The sequence below is a fragment of the Diadema antillarum genome, unplaced genomic scaffold (genome assembly GCF_040938485.1).
Source record: "Diadema antillarum isolate AM-2024a unplaced genomic scaffold, OU_Dant_1.0 seq00000137_RagTag, whole genome shotgun sequence".
In the NCBI taxonomy this organism is placed as follows: Eukaryota; Metazoa; Echinodermata; class Echinoidea; order Diadematoida; family Diadematidae; genus Diadema; species Diadema antillarum.
Window position 1 is genome coordinate 323,126 of NW_027271214.1, and position 18,581 is coordinate 341,706.

The window sequence follows — 18,581 nt, forward strand, 5'->3', positions numbered from 1 at the left end:
TCCATCTGTTTGAGGCTGTCTCTTTCTCTCTCTTTCTTTCGATGTCTGAGTTCATATCTGTCGGTCTTTCTGTCTGTGTGTGTCTTTTTCTCACTCTGTCTTTCTCTATCTGTGTGTGTGTGTGTGTGTGTGTGTGTGTGTTTATCTCTCTCTCTCTGTGGCATATCTCTTATGTTTTTGTCTTTCAATCTGTTTGCCTGTGTGTGTCTCTCTCACTCTATCTGTCTCGTGTGTGTGTGTGTGTGTGTGTGTTTATTTATCTCTCTCTCTGTTTGCACATCCAGTTCTTCTCTTCTTCTTTTTTGTCTTTTTGTCTGTCTGTCTGTCTCTAAGTCTATATTCTCAATGCTTGGGTAGTCCTTTCCTCTACACATTTCCCCTCCCGATGATGGCTGAACAAATACCACGCCTCTTCAGATCTCCTTTCAAACCATCTCTCGTAATTTTGCTGCCCATCACATCCCCCCCCCCCCCCATCCCTCTTGTCCTCTTGTCTCGGGGGCTTGGGAGCACAGATTCATAATACGGAGACATAAACTTATATCATGTCAGAGACTGATGTAAAATGAGGGATAGAATGAGATGAATAGAAAAAGATAATGAGATAGAATGTGCCTCAGACTCTAACATGAGGAATAAAGGACAAATATAGACATATTGTGCCCACTTACACGCCCACCCAGAGGTACATAAAGCAGCTAAAATATTCCCCTTCCGCTAACAACAAAAAATCTTGTCCATTTACAGTACAGCGCTACAGTAAAATTTCTGCGTTTCAACTCTTAGGCACTCTAAGTTCACTTTTCAATACTCAGCATTTCCCGAGGTGAACTCTTATAAAAAGAGGTCAGAGCTGCATATCAATAAATCCAGGGTGGCTATCTCACAACGAGTGCACACACGCAGCACAGTGTTTTGTTATTTTGTGGGATTTCACCCACATAATGCCTCAATTCTTCCCCCCCCCCCCCTTTCATGTTGCAAAAATATTCCAATTTCGCTGCACCAATACGAAATGCAGAAAGTCATCATACAGTGCAGACACACTAAAATATATGCAATTTCCACAATTTCTAAGCCTCTTTTAGCTCAGAGTTACTTTAAAAACAAATTTTTGCACAGGTTATCACACATCCAGGCAACGATTGCTTTCCATTACCTATCAAGTCCAGGGATGATTTAACTGCAAAAATTATAAGCTTGTCTTAAAGGATAAGTTCACCTTCACACACATGTGAATTGAGAGAATGCAGTGCTCAACATTAATAGAACAAATCGATGATTCGGGGAGTAAAACTCAGCAATTCAAAGGGCTAACATAAGGATGCGAAGCAGATCTCAAAAGGCCCTCACACTGTCCAACACGGCTGAGCTTGCTTCGTTTGCCCCCTTTCGCTCAACACCATACATTGTATTTTACAGCGAGAGAGTCTTGGCAAAAGGCTAGGGTAGACCCAGCTTGAGAGGTGCTATGAGACATGGTGGCTGTTCTGTGACCCGAGAAAAAGTGCTTAGGTTCAGTAAACATTAATAATTTGCTTACAATTCACACTATTGGTACAGAGTTATGCTACATAAGCAAACACATGCTATGATAATGCAACTACAGCTGTATGCCACCAAAATGTGCACTTGCTGATGAATCAATATACACATGTGAAATTTTTTTTTTTAATGTGTATATAAAAGAATACATGTGTACATGAAAGAATACATACTTTAAAAGTTTGTAAATGTTGCCAGACCAGACCCCAGCTTTCGATTTACTCATTTATACGTAGCAACCACATTGACGTGAGTTATCGAGATACAAATCTCAAGATTTGTACCGCATTCCATGATTTTTGCCAGTGTGAACAAAAAAAAAAATCTCACTAAATAGCATGATCAGCATTGCAATCCAAATCCCAAGAAATCTTTCAATCATTTCAGAAATAATGCAGTGATTTGCACCACGGCGATAATTTAGTATCATTCGTTATTTGCTGACAAAATTTTACATTCACTGGGCCTAAAGACTGGAATTCATTATAAACACAAGTTGGTATTTTTAAAGAATTTTAAGAGACAACTTCCCGAACAAATTATCACAAAGATATTCTGTTTGAAATAATCAGTCCTCCCGCTTGATATCCTCTCCTCTCTCCATCTCTTCTTCCCCTCTCATCTCAACTTCTCTCATCTATTCCCTCTATTTCATATCCTTCCATCCCATCTATCTGTCATAATACGGAGCTTTAGTTTCACTCTTTTTTTGGTTGTTGTAGTTTTTCTACCACTTGTTGTTGCCATGTGTGTAATTCACAATTTAATTATGATGCGATTTATTTTTCTGGGGCCCAAGTAATACAAATCACAAGATGCGATTTTGATTTAGACTCCCCCACTTTGTTAGGTTCTCATGACTACTACTTATTCATCATTTGTCGCAAAAGTATATATATGTTATCAGAATATATGTTTTGATTATTTCTCGGTATATCAAAAAAGACAAAATTTTATTGCATAATCATTGTAACTTAATAAGTAGCTACATATGTTTTGTTTTTTTTTGTTCTTGTGAACACAAAGTAGAACTAAATTCAACCCATTGAAGACGGGCTGATACTGCTACAATACGCACTTTCCATAGACACCCGCCTAAGTATACTCAGGACTCACCTTCAACGGGTTAAGAAATTTGCAAGGTCAGCCCAAGGGGGTAGAGAATACAGTCACAGTGGAAGAAACAGATTTACAATGTAGTGTTCTGTAACAAGGAAAGGCTGCTGCCCTCATGAGGAACACAGCATTCACACTCACACACAAACTTACACACTCACACACTGAGGTGAGACTGGGCACTACGGGTCCAACACTGCCTAAGGTGGAGCATCATTTGACTGCCTCTCAAACTGAAGCACTCACAGTTCCCCTCACCCTCACCCTCACCCCTTCCCCCCCCCCCCACCCAATTAATCTCCTGTTGGTAATTGCCATCTACCAAAATGGGGGCAACCCCATCTCTCCGGCAGGTGGTAATGGCGCGGTGTCGCCCTAATGGCTCTCGATGTGCCACCTCACAATTTCCAGATCCGACTTTGCATCACTCTCGTCATGCTCCGAGACCTACGACTGAAGTACTTGTCTGAGCGAGAGGAGACACCGTATGAAATATCCTGCTCTGCTAAACTTTGAATTCATACGCTGTCATGCGCCAACTGAACGCGAGAAATAGATTTTTAAAAAATTACTGTCACGACACATCCAAGATGTTGAATTATGGTTCACAATCATTCACCTCACAAATGAAATGGGCCCTCCCATTGCCGATTCATACATAATTCAAGGTTTGATATTTGAGGACAGACGCACACAGGCTGGTATATGGTGATCTTAATGGGAGACCCGAATGTGATAATTCTACGAAATTGTCTCATTTATTATTTCTAACAAACAAAATTGCAAAGTTTTCATGGGGGAGAGACAAGAATGAAATACAGAATCCCTTGACAGAGGTTGGTGATAACAACTCTCAATTTTTTTTCTCAGTCTGTTAGTAGATGAATTCACTTAAGAATGCTTTTAGTGTATTATTTTTGGCTATCACCCATTAAAATGTACTGTATACTCATACATAAATGATATTTACCAGTTACCATCCCATTGACCTTATGGATAACACCTTTATACATTCCACATTTTGATTTGTGTGAAATCCTACATTTGCTCTGCAGACAACAAGATAAGCCAGTGAACAGTTGAGCTACTTTTAGACTAACATGAAGTACACAGGAAAATGACTGGAAACATTTCTGCATCATTTTCTAGTACTTTCTTGATCACCATCAGCAGCATTCTGCATGTATCAAGAGACCAATACTGATATGGGTTCAAGGCTGGACATGTCTCTATCTCTCTGGGATGACTGAAATATCACCCTGCGGTAATTGGCACCTATGGGTCTCTTAGAAATGATCTTCAGAAACCTACCGGTATATAGAAATGGAAACTCGTCTGAAAATGGAAATGTACCACTGCTGGTTTTGCAAACCATCAGATATGTGTTTATCATCATTTCTATTTGATATGTGTTTGTGGATTTTTTTTTTATTACAATGCATTTTGATTACCTTAATGCTAATGCTGTACAAATCACAAATCTGTCAGTGCTTCTTTTAAATATTAAAAAAAAATCTTACATTATTATGACTTCTGTCGAGAAAGGCTTTATTCTCGATAGATAAGGATGCATCTTTTGTAATAAACAAATCAACAAACAAACAGAAGACGTTGGCAAACGATACTGCTCAGTTGAGCCACACAGCAGTATTGATGGTAATCTGGAGCCATTCATGAATACTTCATTAGTCAACCGTGCTGCGAAAAATTCAGTATTGCTTGATCGCATTGCAAGTTCTCATCACTCCATGATAATCATCGTAATTTCGCCAGCAGATATCAGACAAGGACGGCTGACACCTGAAATTAATCCTGCCCTTCAAAGTGTGAAATCATATTCTGTCTTCTTGATTTGAAGGCCAGTGCCCTCACATCCTAACTGTGTGGCCGCCAAAAATGAAAATAAAATTTATAAGCACAAAAAGGCTTATAAAGATGTTCAAGCAGCCCTGTAGAAGCGTGTTATACACTACTTGTTCACAATCATCTTTATTACTCCCATTTTGTCGTTTGCAGTTGCCATAGTTAAGATTTACAAGTAAAATAGCTCAAGTTAACCAAACTCAAGATAATAGGACATCTCAACTGGCAGATGAAAAGAGATGTGTGAAAAACACCTCCCTCTAAAACAAACAAACAAACAAACAAACAAACAAACAAACAAACAAACAAACAAACAAAACAACAAAACAACAAAAACATCAATGATGAATTCATGATAGGTTCTACAAGGGTTGGCTAACACAAGCTGAAGGATATGTGTCATAGCACTTTGCCAAAAAAAAATGATAATAATAAGAGTGAAAGTTACATATTGTAGTTTAGACCTATTTTGTTTTTTAAACACTCAGATCAGCCATAACATGGGAGCTTTCAATACATGAGGGGGGAAAAAGATGATTCAGCTGGTTGCAATGAGTCAGGTACATTGCTATGTCAGTGCATAAATCAACTATTGTTGGGCATACTACCAATGTATCACCTCCCCCCTCCATTACGGCTGAAGTAGACATTCTCAAAACTAAAATAAAACACCCTCAATACATGCATGTATGTTTCCTTTTATTTGCGTCCATGAAACAAATGCAACCTCACAACTGGAGGAGAAACATAAGAAAAGTAAACATATTCTGTGAACTGGCACATGAGATATTTGTTGTCATGCACCTACTGTCTGTGTACTTTAGTTTTAAATGAGATTACATGGTACATGTATTTTGAACAAACACTATATAACACTTGTGAATCAATACAACAAAGCATAATATCCCTTTGATGGGGAGACGTCTATCAGTTAACGGAAGATAGGAAATGTGAATTGAGGTTTTGATTGCTGAGTAGCTTCCTTTGTTCTGAAAGTTAAATCCTGGCTGTTGCCATGATTTTGTCTGGCATTCTAAAAATAAGTATAAGTGTCGCACAAGCTTGCTGACGTAATAGTAACAGAAAAAATAACCCGTACAGACACCAAGGCCCACATTCATGAAGGTGGTACAAATTTAAACCATGGTTTATGCAAATTTCTTCTGCTTATATACGATTGACAGACTGCGTACGCTATAGGGCAAGTCCAAGATATCGCGCACCTTACGTATGGGACATTCAGAGATTTCAAACCTCTGAAAAATAATGAAGGAGCACTTGGATTTTACTGTTTATCATCAGGAGGACTGGTAGCCCTGAGAAGAATGTTGTGTTTAAGTTTGATGTCATTTGACCTTGGGTTAATTATTTTATTAAGAAAAATATGGCAACTTACGTATGGGACCAGAGAAAAACTGGATTTTTCAAAATAAAGTTTGAATTGAAAATTCTCTGAAAGTACCTTACTGATCAAGTTCTGTTTAGAAGTGAAGAAAGGTACAATACTGAAGTATCTTTCAGCAAAGTTTCACTGCAAAAGAATAAAGCATATTTTCATGAAGTTGGTTTAATTAACGAAAGTACACCTTACGTATGGGACATGGCTCAACTTACGTATGGGACATTTGTCTTTAGTGCATAAGTGTATTCATGGGAATGACCTTAAATTTCCCCATAGTGTCATATTCAGTTCCACAAATCAAACTACAACATGTAACAAATGAAATAGACTTCTAAGCGGGTACTTCCCCGGTTCAGGTACCTAACAAAAGCTAAAATAAGACAAATAAAAGTAATTACCAATTTACAAATAAATGTCTTAGTTCAAAATGGATTCCATCATGCATTAACACTGTCCTCATGATGTCTGGTATACAGATACAGTATACATATACTGACACTCTATTTCTAGCCCATTTGTAATACTCTGGTCAATATTTTTTTTAAATGAAAAAAAAAATGTGCAAATTCTAGCTTGTGACCTTGATGTAGCATACATGCACATGTACCATGACTAATTTGTAGTCTTGATAATTTCAACTGTAAAATCAAATGTCATGTACAGTGTAATTTGCAAATTTTATACAGTTTGAAGTGGGTACTTTCAGTAGTTCTAGGCTTACCTTGCAAGTTGTCTAAGTTTTTATAGAGCTTTATAATTGTTTGAAATGCAGCACAAAACACAACAACAACAAGAGTACACATGTAACTCATTTTGCTCTGTAATCATCATGTTTTGCCCTGTGAATTTTAGCTTCTGCAAAATCAATCAAATTTTAATGAAACTTTTAGATTTTAAAAGCTGTGGTAGAACAAAGAGATAGAAGAATGTAGGCCTATGTACCAATGCTGGCACACTTTTTTTCAAATTGCTTGGCTTCAGGTCTATGCTACCAAAGATGACAAAATTTGTGTTTACTTTGTACATGCTTGTGTAGTGATACAGGAAAGATTATCATTAATTGTACATTCAAATCTTAAGAGAAAATGTAATTCTAGATTTGAAACACTTAAGTAATTCACTGATCTGAAACTTTCAATTTTGATAAATTCTAATAACCTCATTTGATCATACGCTACCAGATTGGAATGCATGTTGATAATTGTGTAGATGTGGGGACCGTCTACAAAGTAAGTATGAGTTGATGAAGGTGTCTCAGAGCACATCTATCTCTTCAATCACAAAATGGAAAAGAAAACTGAATTCCCTATTTGTTTGTGTAATTTGTGTTTTTAGCACTCCAACCACAGAACCAGTATTAATATTGTGGTTCATGGCAATGTAAACTACAAAAGTCTTCATTTTACAGGATTTTCAGAAATCATGTTCATGACCTTGATAAGTCATGATATATTCTGAGGGTGTGCAGTTGAAATATTAAACATCATATCAAAATAAACAGTATTCTCGTAGGGTTTTTCCTTTGCTATCAACTCTAGTAATGACATTGAAGTTACCTGCTGTCACCTTAATTAATTTTTCTTTTCAGTAAGATCGGTAATGTTGTCATTGATGAGCACCACAAGCACAATTGTTTTGATTTCCCTTTTGAGGCTGTACAGCCTGTAGTACATGCTGAACAGTATACTGTACCTAAAATGACACTCAGAGAATCCCATTCTCTTGGACAAAGGCATTTTGTAGAGAGGTAAAGTTGAAAATGATAACTGAATTAAGAAAATGTCCATTATCAATATGTTAAAAGGAGGAATGTTAATTGAAGGCCAGCTGCCCAGCCTGTAATGAAAATAATAAAATACATGTATAAATGAATATTCTTTATTTTCCTTTCTTAATCATAGAATGACTCAATAATGCTGTTCCTACACTCTCCCTGAGGTCAACTGAGTAGGAGAGGCAGATATATACATATTGTAGACATATCCTTCAGAGTAGGTGCAAAGATATCCATTAACCAAACAAATGTAAGGACATGATAGCATCCATGTCCAAAGGCGGTTTTCCCATTCACTTTGCATGTAATGTCCCATACGTAAGGCATTTGTCCCATACGTAAGCAAACTTTAATTATTTATAAGATGAAGGACTAATTAAATTTTGACATTTAGTTTTGCTAATCTGGGGTTAAAATTAATAAATTAGAACTTCCTAAAGTTTGATTGGTCAATGTTAGAAATCTTAAGAAAAAACTTAAAAAAACATACTCAAATCCTTACGTATGGGACACTTCGTTCTGGGAAAGTGCATAAGTTGCATAATTAATGTGCTGACCTTGTCTTACCAATTGGAAATTATACTAGCTCATACAGGGGTCATGTCCATAAAGGAACTAGGTCAAGGACAAATTCAACTGATTTTAGATGAATATTTTTAATTTGTCCCATACGTAAGGTTTGTTTTTAATTTATGCAAATTAAGGCCATATTTCTTGCATAAATTTGCATAATTCAATATTTTCTTTGCTGGAAATATATGATTTAACTCTTTGGCTACAACATGATATCAATAACTTTTTGATTAGATCAAGATGAATTTTGAGCATCTGAGGGGACATTATCTTGGACTTGCCCTATAACAGACGTCCAGTAATAATTTCGCATTGATACGTGCATGTCAAAGGTATGCCTATTTCATGCTTATTTTAGACCATGGTCTAAATTTGTTCCATCTTCATGAATTCGGGCCTTAATATCTTCATTTTGCTTGGCGAAAACAAGTATCATGATGCCAACAAAGAGAACTAAAAAATGAACATCGGGCAAACCTCAGTTGCTCAAAGCGAGAACTTTTGATGAAAAATAAGTACTGCACAGAAGTACATACAATAGCAAACTAATAAACACACACATGATTGAAAATTTGACAAATCAAGTGAGCATTTTCTTTGCATTCATTCTGAATTTCAAGTATGTTATCATGTGGTGCATTGGAGGCTAAATGCCAAAGTATGCTGGTTGGCATAGTGGTCTGATCCAGAAAAGAGAAGTGAAGCACTGAACAAATACATGAAGACCAGTTTGTGGGACTGTTGTAACTGAAGCGGTTAAGGCTCTGGGATTTTTGAAAAGAAAAATACTGAAATGAATCCTACTCTATTCATCTTCTAATGAGATGCAGGGTGCTACATGACTTTATTTCATCACTTGCCCGGTTGGGCAAGCAGATTTTCAAATTTGCTGTGAAACACTTGCCTGAATAATAATTTTACTTGCCCAAAAATAAAGTCCAAAATATAAGGAAATAATTTAGAAAATCATATGTAAGTCACGGGCTTCATAAAACACTATCATTTGAACAAACAGCATAACAAACTTGGTCTGATCAAGTGTTGCCGTTGAAATGCATTGGGCCTTCTTCACATAAGTGTTGGAAAGGTGCTGAAATTATGTGTTGCATCACTCAGCCACTATCATTGGGCTTCTGTAAGATTAACTTTGTGGGTCTGTTGGGAGGAATAAGGGAAAAACCGGTGTCTTCAATACTTTTTTGCTTGCCCAATTCGGGCAAGCATTTGTTCTCATTGTTCAAAAACACTTGCCCAAATTCGATTTTCACTTGCCCCAGGCAATCGGGCAAGTGCTTTGTAGCACACTGAGATGTTCCTGCCAATCATGTCACCTGTGACCCCCTACAATTGTACGTGTATTGGTGGTTTTACCCTGCAATGGTGGGTTTAAATGATGATGATGAAAGGGGGGGGGGGGGGGGGGGAGGGGACTCTGTTACGGAATGGTTCTGGCACTGAAGATGCTACCATGGGTCATGAGCATACTAGTATCATTACTTTCATCACACTCTGATATAACCTTCATAATTCCATCACAAATTTTCACTCGTGGAGAGCTTCCTAGAAATGACAACCTCTTAAACAGCCCACAGCATCTAATGATGGCTTTGTTGCAAGCTTCTCAAGGAGACAGTATGCAGAATCTCATTTTGTTTCTTTCTGGTCAGAGGAACATAGAGGAAGACAAAGAGAGAGAGATTATTTATAAAGAAAATGAGAGAAGTGAATGAGAAAGAAAAGGAAATGAGAAAGACCAAGTGAGGAAGAAGCAGGAAATTGCCGGCTGTGGTAGGATGTCTGACTCGGTGGGAGGAGTGATAGTCTCATTCAAGGCTGAGAGATTCATTTCTGTCACCATGATTGCTTCATACCACAGCATTTCACATCCCCACTGTAATGAACCAATTAATTAAAACATATATGCCCTTGAATCCCATATTCATATCATCATAATATCAAATGCATGAAGTCAGGGAAGGCAGGTATGAATAAGTCAATCGAAGGACTTAAGCTTAAAGTCCTCCCATAAAACTCGATCCAATACAGACATCTTGATGTTAAAGGGATGGTATAGTTTTTGTTGAGATGAGGCTTCAGGTTTTCAACTCTTTGTGTGAGATAATGAGAAACCTCTTATGAAATATGAAAGAGCATATAATTCTGAGAGGAATTCAAAGTTTCTTTGATGAATATTGGTTTTGAAATGGCTAAGATATCAAAAATGCAATCTTGATAAAAGGTAGGACCCACCTTTTATTAGGATCCCTTTGTTTTACATTGTGTGTGGATATCTCGGCCATTTCAAAACTGGCTTTCATCAATAAACTTTGAATTCCTTTTAAGATTGTATGCTTTCAATCATTTTATAAGTGATTTCTAAGTATCTCGCAAAAAAAGTTAAAAGCTGAATCCTCATCTCAACCAATACTATACCACCCTTTAACAATTAAAAAGATAATACAACAAAACAAAGGAAAATATTTTTTTTCTTTTTTTTTTACATCTTGGCAACAAATTGACAGAGAGAATGAAGAGGGTGCTCATGCGTATCTTACCTGGCATGACCTATCATTGACCAGCTCCACTGACCATCGACCCTCGTACTTGATCCAGACGAAGATGACCCCCTGGGCATCACAGGTGGCCATCTTCTGGAATGGCTCGTTCCATCTTACCAAGACAACCTGTGTGTAGAAGTGGAAAAAGACACAGTGAGAAGGCCAGTTGAAATATCGTTCCTCAAGACTTTAAGCACACTGGGTTTGTCAGTATTCGGATTATGTATGTTTTCTCATTCATTTGCATGTTTTGCTTCGTTATCTTGGCCCCATTTCATTAAGAGTTCATTTGATGACAACTCTTTGCTGGAATGACTATTGTCATGGTAATGACAAGAATACAGCTTCCTGATTGGCTGTTTGCTGTGGAAAGTTGTCATTCCAGCAAGAGTTGTCATCCTAACATCTTTTATGAAATGGGGCCCTGGTGTCGAGTTTGGATTCGCCATATTTTATAACGCTGACCACAGAAATGTAAGATATGGTATTCAAACTACAAACAAGACAAAAATCAAAAGTGGATATACACCAAGGAAAGATGATCATAACATTAAAACAGAGAAAAACAAAGAGATTGGATATCAGTGAGTATATAGGCCTATATCCCATTCATTTCTACTCTGAAATGATGTATATTGAGGGAACTGGTGTTATTTGGTTTATGGAAGCCAAGCCTGTAGCTCTATCAAAAATCCAAGCAATTTGATAGTAAGGTATACAAGTATTTCTCATTGTTGTACACAAAAGTGTTTTGCAAATTATTTCTCATCTACATCTCTTCAATACACGTATGACACACTGGTCAATAATTCTGTTTTTTGATGCTGAAACGTGATACAGGTTGCTGTAAAGAAAAGCTACTCATACAGTACACACCTTTAATACATTCCAAGTACAGTGTAAACTGGCGTCATTCAAATACACCATAAATCTAACACAGTAATATCTTATAAGGTATGCACACATTGAGAAATATCATGACCACTTTTCCATTGATCCATGGCACTCTCCTTGAACGCTAATGAATTTCCCCACATCCAAGGGGCCCAGTCAATTACTATCATTGATTGCAATGGTATACCTCATTTCTACTCCCGCTGTAATTCATAACCAATTTCATCCCACAGGATTGCTTCTACTATAGGAGTGGGGGGGGGGGGGGGGGGGGGTTGCAGATCATTTGCACAAGTAGATCAGAGGCCTACTAACAACAACAAAGACAACAGCTAAAGTATTAAAAAACCTACACATGAGGTTGAAGCTTTGAGGCGCTTACATGGGAGATGCTAGGGTTCCAATCTTGAACAGAACAAACATCCCTCTATATGATATACATGTAGGAAAGAGGAGTTATCCACACTGTCCCTACTGAGGTACCAAGCAAAGTCAGGGGAAAACTACACACATCACCCTCTAGGAAAAGTAATGCTTCTACTGAAGAGGTTAATATGGACTTAAAAGATTTTATTACCTCAATGCTGAAAATTGTCCAGCTTTCAGTGGATGACAATTCTTTCATCATCAACACCAGAACCACTAATGGCTCATATCAAAGACAGGTTTTCATCGTGTCCATTTTGGAATGTACAAATTGTATGTATACCACAAAGTAATGCACATTTAGAGCAGAAAGCCTTACTATCATTCTAGCTAAGTACTATATATGATGTTAATTCAACATTCAAACAGATCTCATCCAACAATAAATCTATACAAAGAAATGGTGATAGATAACATGGCAATGGCAGGACAACATTTTGAAGTATACATTTAAAGCTCCAATAATTTGCATGCATCAGAAATCATGTCATCTTACAATAGACTTAATCCATCAAGTGCATCTTAAAAGTACCTCGCTAATATTTGCAGATGAAAAAAAAAAACACCACACAGCTTCAGTGCTTCAAAACAGTTCTTATATGTGAGTTAGGTATTAGATAACCAACACGAAAATGTTAATCAATAGTAAATGATATGTATTGTTAAACATGCAAAATATGAGTGACAGTTTTATTAAAAATGATTTCTAGAGTAAACCATCACTGTGATGGTTTATTCAGAAAATTGGTGATTATCTCTTTAAATATTTGCAGCTTTATTAGAAAATATTTATACCGTAGGTTGTTTTGTGATACAACTGAACTACATTTGTGCGTATTCACTTTTCCAGCTGTTTAAATAGTGGCTTTAGTTTCAGATCACCTGGATGTATTCTACACAAACAGGCAGCCATAGAAAAACTCACATCTTCCTTGCCTGAATTCTCTCAGCAGCTACAATGTACGTCTACAAGGAGAGTGAAAACGAAGGTTACAGTCTTCCTACTGTACGCATTTGTAACCATGGCAACGATGCATCATGCTTTCATAAATGCATGTTCTTGTCTGTCGTTTGCTTCGGTAGCATACAACTGCGAGTAGCCTCTAAGAAAAAGAGAAAAAATGCAATTGTTTGATGAAGAGCCCCCCAGTATTAACAATAATAAAAAAAAAAATCTTTCAAGATAGTCAAGGCAGAAAGAGTAGAAAGGAGCAATAATGGGAGTTACTTGCAGGCCTCTGAAGAGGAGACATAAATTTGAGATGATCTCTTGTTGAATCCTCTTATCTCATCTTTCGTCATTCCTACTGCAGTCGCAACGGAAACATCGTGGTAGCGTGGTCTGTAACTCCGCTGGTTTAGAATATCTTCCTTTTTTATTATTTTTTCCTTAGCGCTTAGAGACATTTCATGTCATAATGCACTATTAGATGATGACTGGCGGGGGAGGGAACATACCGAATGTTCTACCCGAAGGGTTTGAAATGCTATTGAGAGAGGTTATAAGTCCCTCAACTTCATCTCGGGACTTATAGCCTCCCGAAATAGCATTTCAAACCCTGAGGGTGGAACGTTTGGTACATGTTCCCAACAACAAAAGTCATCATCTGTTATATTATATGGGTTAGTGAAATCTGCTTTTTCACGTTGTATGGAATAGGCAAATTCATCCTATAGATTGTGTGAAAAATATAATATGATCATTCAATCGTTTGGTATCGTTTGTCATATTTTGCTACGTGAAAATGTTTTCCCACGGGAGAACATTACAAAAATGTTCTGCCCATGGGCGAACATAACCAATCTGCCTCCATCACATGACTTTGTTTAGCCAATCACTAACCGGTATTTGACTAACCCATTTAATATAATTTTGTGCATTATCATTATTATCACAAAAGCAGAGAGACATAGTACAGTTTGTGTGAAGATGGTGATCATTATTTTCCATCAGCGACAAGCGAGTGTCACATGACACTATTGGTGAACATTTTTCCTTCGTGTTCATGTACGCCATATATTTTGAGAGCCTTTTATTTGTCTTTTTTTTTTGCGAATTTTTGCAAGTCGGGTGCTATTCGTGAATTTAATAACAAACAAAATGATTAACTCTGATCTCATCATGAATGCCGATGTGCACGCAAACATTTCTTCTTTTATTACTGTAATCCACAATTGCAAAATTGACCACTTGCGAAATTGTCGAGCAGTCCCGATTCGTGAAAAATTATACTCGCAAAATATAGTATGGTCGTGCTTGGAAACATGAATTGAATGTGCATCTGAGGGGCATTTCATGAAGCATTTTGTCCGACAAATTTGTCGGACAAATTTGCTGTCTGCCAATCAGATGTAAGGATTTCTGTAGCTTTTAGCAGTTTGTCAGACGAAATATCTGACAAAACGCTTCATGAAATGCCACCCAGAAGAGACGATTCATTACATCATTGCCAGACATGTTATCTTGACTGTGAGAGAGAAAAACAAGAGAGAGAGAGAGAGAGGAAGGAGGGAGAGAGAAATATACTGAATATCTATCTCTTCAACTGTGACATCTCATGCAATGTTCAATAATGTATCAAATTTCATATGATTTGTAAACATACTGTAAAGCAAACAGGCTATGAAACTGACACATTGTGTATCTATTGTATACTGTTATTAGGGGGAATTATAACATGTGTACAGAAATTACTTTTGATATCAAAGACATCAGTCTGTTACTCAAACAGTGAGTCACTGAAACTCTGTAACACCAGGCAAAATGGAGAGAATGAAAGAGGAAACTCGCACGAGTATCTATCATTTTTTCTAAATATTTGATTAATGACATCATACATATACTTAACATACACCTTTAATATACCTAACAAACAATAAAAAAAAAAACCCTGCTAGATTATTCTCCTTTATACTGCTGATAGAAGTATTGCAATAGATGGTGTTTTTTTAATTTGTAAATATTAATTATTATCATTATCATTATTATTATTATTATTATTATTATTATTATTATTATTATTATTATTATTATTATTATTATTATTATTTTGTATTGGCAATGCTCGCTGGAATCTGTGAAGGTGGGGTGGGGCTTTGGAGAGCATTATCAACATCCTTTCTATTTTTGCAACTATATAATTGATCAAAATGATCAAACAACACACTGAACAATGAACAAATAAAATCAAAACTTGTTATCGACATCTTGATATATGGTTCTTCTGCTACTGAGAAGGGCAATGGTTTAGAGTTCAGTGCCCATATTATACTGTAAACATCAGCACTGCACACAATTGACATTGCAGAGGACTCTGATGTTGACACAGATTGGTTTGTGTCACTACACAACACATGACATTGTAAATCTATAGCAAAGAGACAACGCTCTCCAATAAGATGGCCTAATATAAGGTCCTTCGATGAGCCTCTAGTCAATGCCAAATTTTGCATGGTGTATTCGGGTACATTTATTCACAAGGCATACAGCATAAACATTAATGTAGCTACAGGACTGTACGTACATATATCCAGTCCTGTTTGCAAAGAAGTTATCTTTTAAGTGACATACTTTCTCTCTCTATTTGAATATATTTTTTCTGTCATTTGTACAAGTAGATGCAGCATAGTAAAATAAACTAAAGATGTTGTATTGGACAGCTACACAGTATACTTGGAGACCTTTGAAACCTGAAGACAATTTCCTAAACTGCCAACAGCATGTTGTAATAACTAGCAGCTTGAATACGAATATTATGAGCTAGAAGGGAAGTAATGCTGACAAAGTCCATGAAATCATGTCACTAATAAGGCCTTTGTTATTTTCTCATGCTCAATGTACACAGTCAGTTTTATAACGTCCCCTGATATCGAATCTGCATTTGGGTCTTATAAATATGTATAATGCATACATTTTGTGTACATTTACAGTTTGAATTTGCTCCACACTTATAAACTTATCCAATTGATTGTAACATTTTTTCTGTTGTTGCTGTTTTTTGGGCTATGTACATACCACAATGTTTGTAATTGTATTCTGTAATTTAATTCTAACTTTTTTTTGTTCTGTATTATTATTCAATGCCTTTGGAAAAAAACAAACATATACATAAATGGTTATCTTTCATATAAGTATCATTATCATTACATTTGTGTAATAAACACTGTATCGTCATATTTTCTTTTTTGTCTTGAAAAGTTTCATCAAGCATTAATGGCAAGAACTGACCTTTAGAGTGCCTACGATTCACATGAACAACTACTGCTTTAAACTGATTAAATGAAAACAGCCACATCCTCCACAGAACATTAAAGTCACAGAACTTGACAAGTCAGTCAAATGCTCAAACTCATTCCACCTGGCATATGCTAGAGAAACTACACGCACGATGCACAACCAGACTACACAGCTGTCAAGATGAGGGGGGCAGATCTGGGCAATTTCAACCGCAGCAATGTGCACTAATATGTGTAATTGAATTAGCGCCTATGGGCATTTGGGGAAGCACACACTGATATACGTGTACACACAGACACACACACCCACATGTACAGTATGTATGCCCTCTCCCACAAGTCAATTAGATCAGCTGCTAGTTGGCATAGCAACAGTAATCACTTTAAATCATGGAGTCCCATTGTCAATGGAGATAACTTTTGCCAAGGCCTATGCAGTATTGCTATCGCACGCTCATGAGGAGAGAATCGGAGGTGATCATTATCACAGCTTTGTTTCGTACCCGTGGAAACTTTAGCCTACAGTTTGTCTGGTGCATATGCTTTGGTCATGCCAGTCATTCACATTGTAGGCTACACGACTACATGTAGATTTCTTGCTGTCACTTTCATCCTCATTTGTGTGATGAAACTTTATATTTTAATGGCATGTTTCTACTGTAGTTCCATTCATTGCACAATCAAGAAATACCTGATCCATTTCTCAGAGTGATTTACACAACCTTTTTATCTATTTTGTTATAAATAGTATATGACCAGTAGAAGTATGAATGTTTCTCCTTCTGACCCCCAGACAAACACTGGCAAGATGGAGAAAAGTTACTTTAGGTAACAATGATGTCAAGATGATGCAGACATCATCAACCCACATACAACATAATTTGCAGTGTGGGTGCAAACAATGTCACTGTAATATGAATACATTTCACACTTCAAACTTTTAATCGTAACTTCATTTGCGATACAACTGTATATTATTTTATGTTCGATATTGTACTGAAACTTCCATCATTGATTTTATACAAATTTGTATCAAAGTCCCCTTGATTATGGGGTGGAATAGTGCTTTGAAATGTTTCTTCTTTACTGGAAATGTCTTGACTAAATGAATGACAGGGAAAGAGAGAAAGAAATTCTATGGATACTGTCATGCTTAACTATTTGAACACATTCCGGTACATTGAGCTTAAAGGCAAAATTCACCTCGGAGCACATGTGAATTGAGGAGAATGCAGCCATATTTGTAGAACATATCTGTGAAGGTTTGAGGAAAATTGGACAATTAGTTTAAAATCTACGAATTTTTTTAAGTTTCAGTGCCACCATCTCTGGATGAGAAGCCTACTACAGCTTGTGATGTCACATGTGTAGAATATAAAGAAAATATAAAGAAAACTCAACATATTTTCACTTTTCTCACATACTGTATGTCTATGGAATGTGTACTTTTTTTGGTAAATGAAATTTTGTGGAATTCTTTTTATATTTTCCTTATATCGTTCTACGCATGTGATATCATTCAATGTAGTACTCTCCTCATCCAACAGTGACTGCGCAGAAACTTTAAAAATTCATAAATTTTGAACTGACTGTCTTATTTACCTCAAACTTTCTTAAAGTGTTCCAATGATATTGCTGCTTTTACTGAATCCCCATAATTATTCATTAAGGTGAACTTGTACCTTTAATGTTCATCTTCTCCACCAGCCTTGCTAATCCGTTTACCAAGTGCCGCCTTTGGATTTTGCAGCTGGCAAAATATGCAAGAAATGGGGTGAGGGGCGCTTGTGCCTATAGTACAGCAGGAGAATCGGGGTAGATCAGAGCACCAGGAGAATTATGATGTATGCTATGTTTACCTTCTCATCATGAGTCATCCTCACACACAGCATCACCCACACACACATACACACACAAACACACATACACACATACACACACATACACAGCATCATCCCCCACACACATACACACTTACAAAAAGTAGCAAGCATTCTATGCCATCGTCCTTGTACTGTAGCTCTCACCCTACCAGACAGAGTTCAGTTTGTCAGAATCATTTATTCACTTTCTCCAATGTTTTTTTTCCCCTCCTCCATCTTCCTCCTATCACCACACATGCAATTCATCCAGTGCAGTACAGTATTCATCGCATAATCGGGACAGGTTGGGAGTAGCAAACACGGCCCCTTTA

The 18,581-nt window shown here is 36.9% G+C and overlaps 1 protein-coding gene across 1 annotated transcript in view; it reads right to left on the reverse strand.

Moving 5' to 3' along the window:
- The window catches only part of LOC139727637 (tubby-related protein 4-like), a 114,367-nt gene that overhangs the window by 52,615 nt on the left and 43,171 nt on the right, over nucleotides 1–18,581 (reverse strand). The window contains exon 3 of the mRNA XM_071638618.1: nucleotides 10,829–10,957. Coding sequence (XP_071494719.1) covers nucleotides 10,829–10,957 — 129 coding nt within the window. The remainder of the gene's footprint in view (nucleotides 1–10,828; nucleotides 10,958–18,581) is intronic.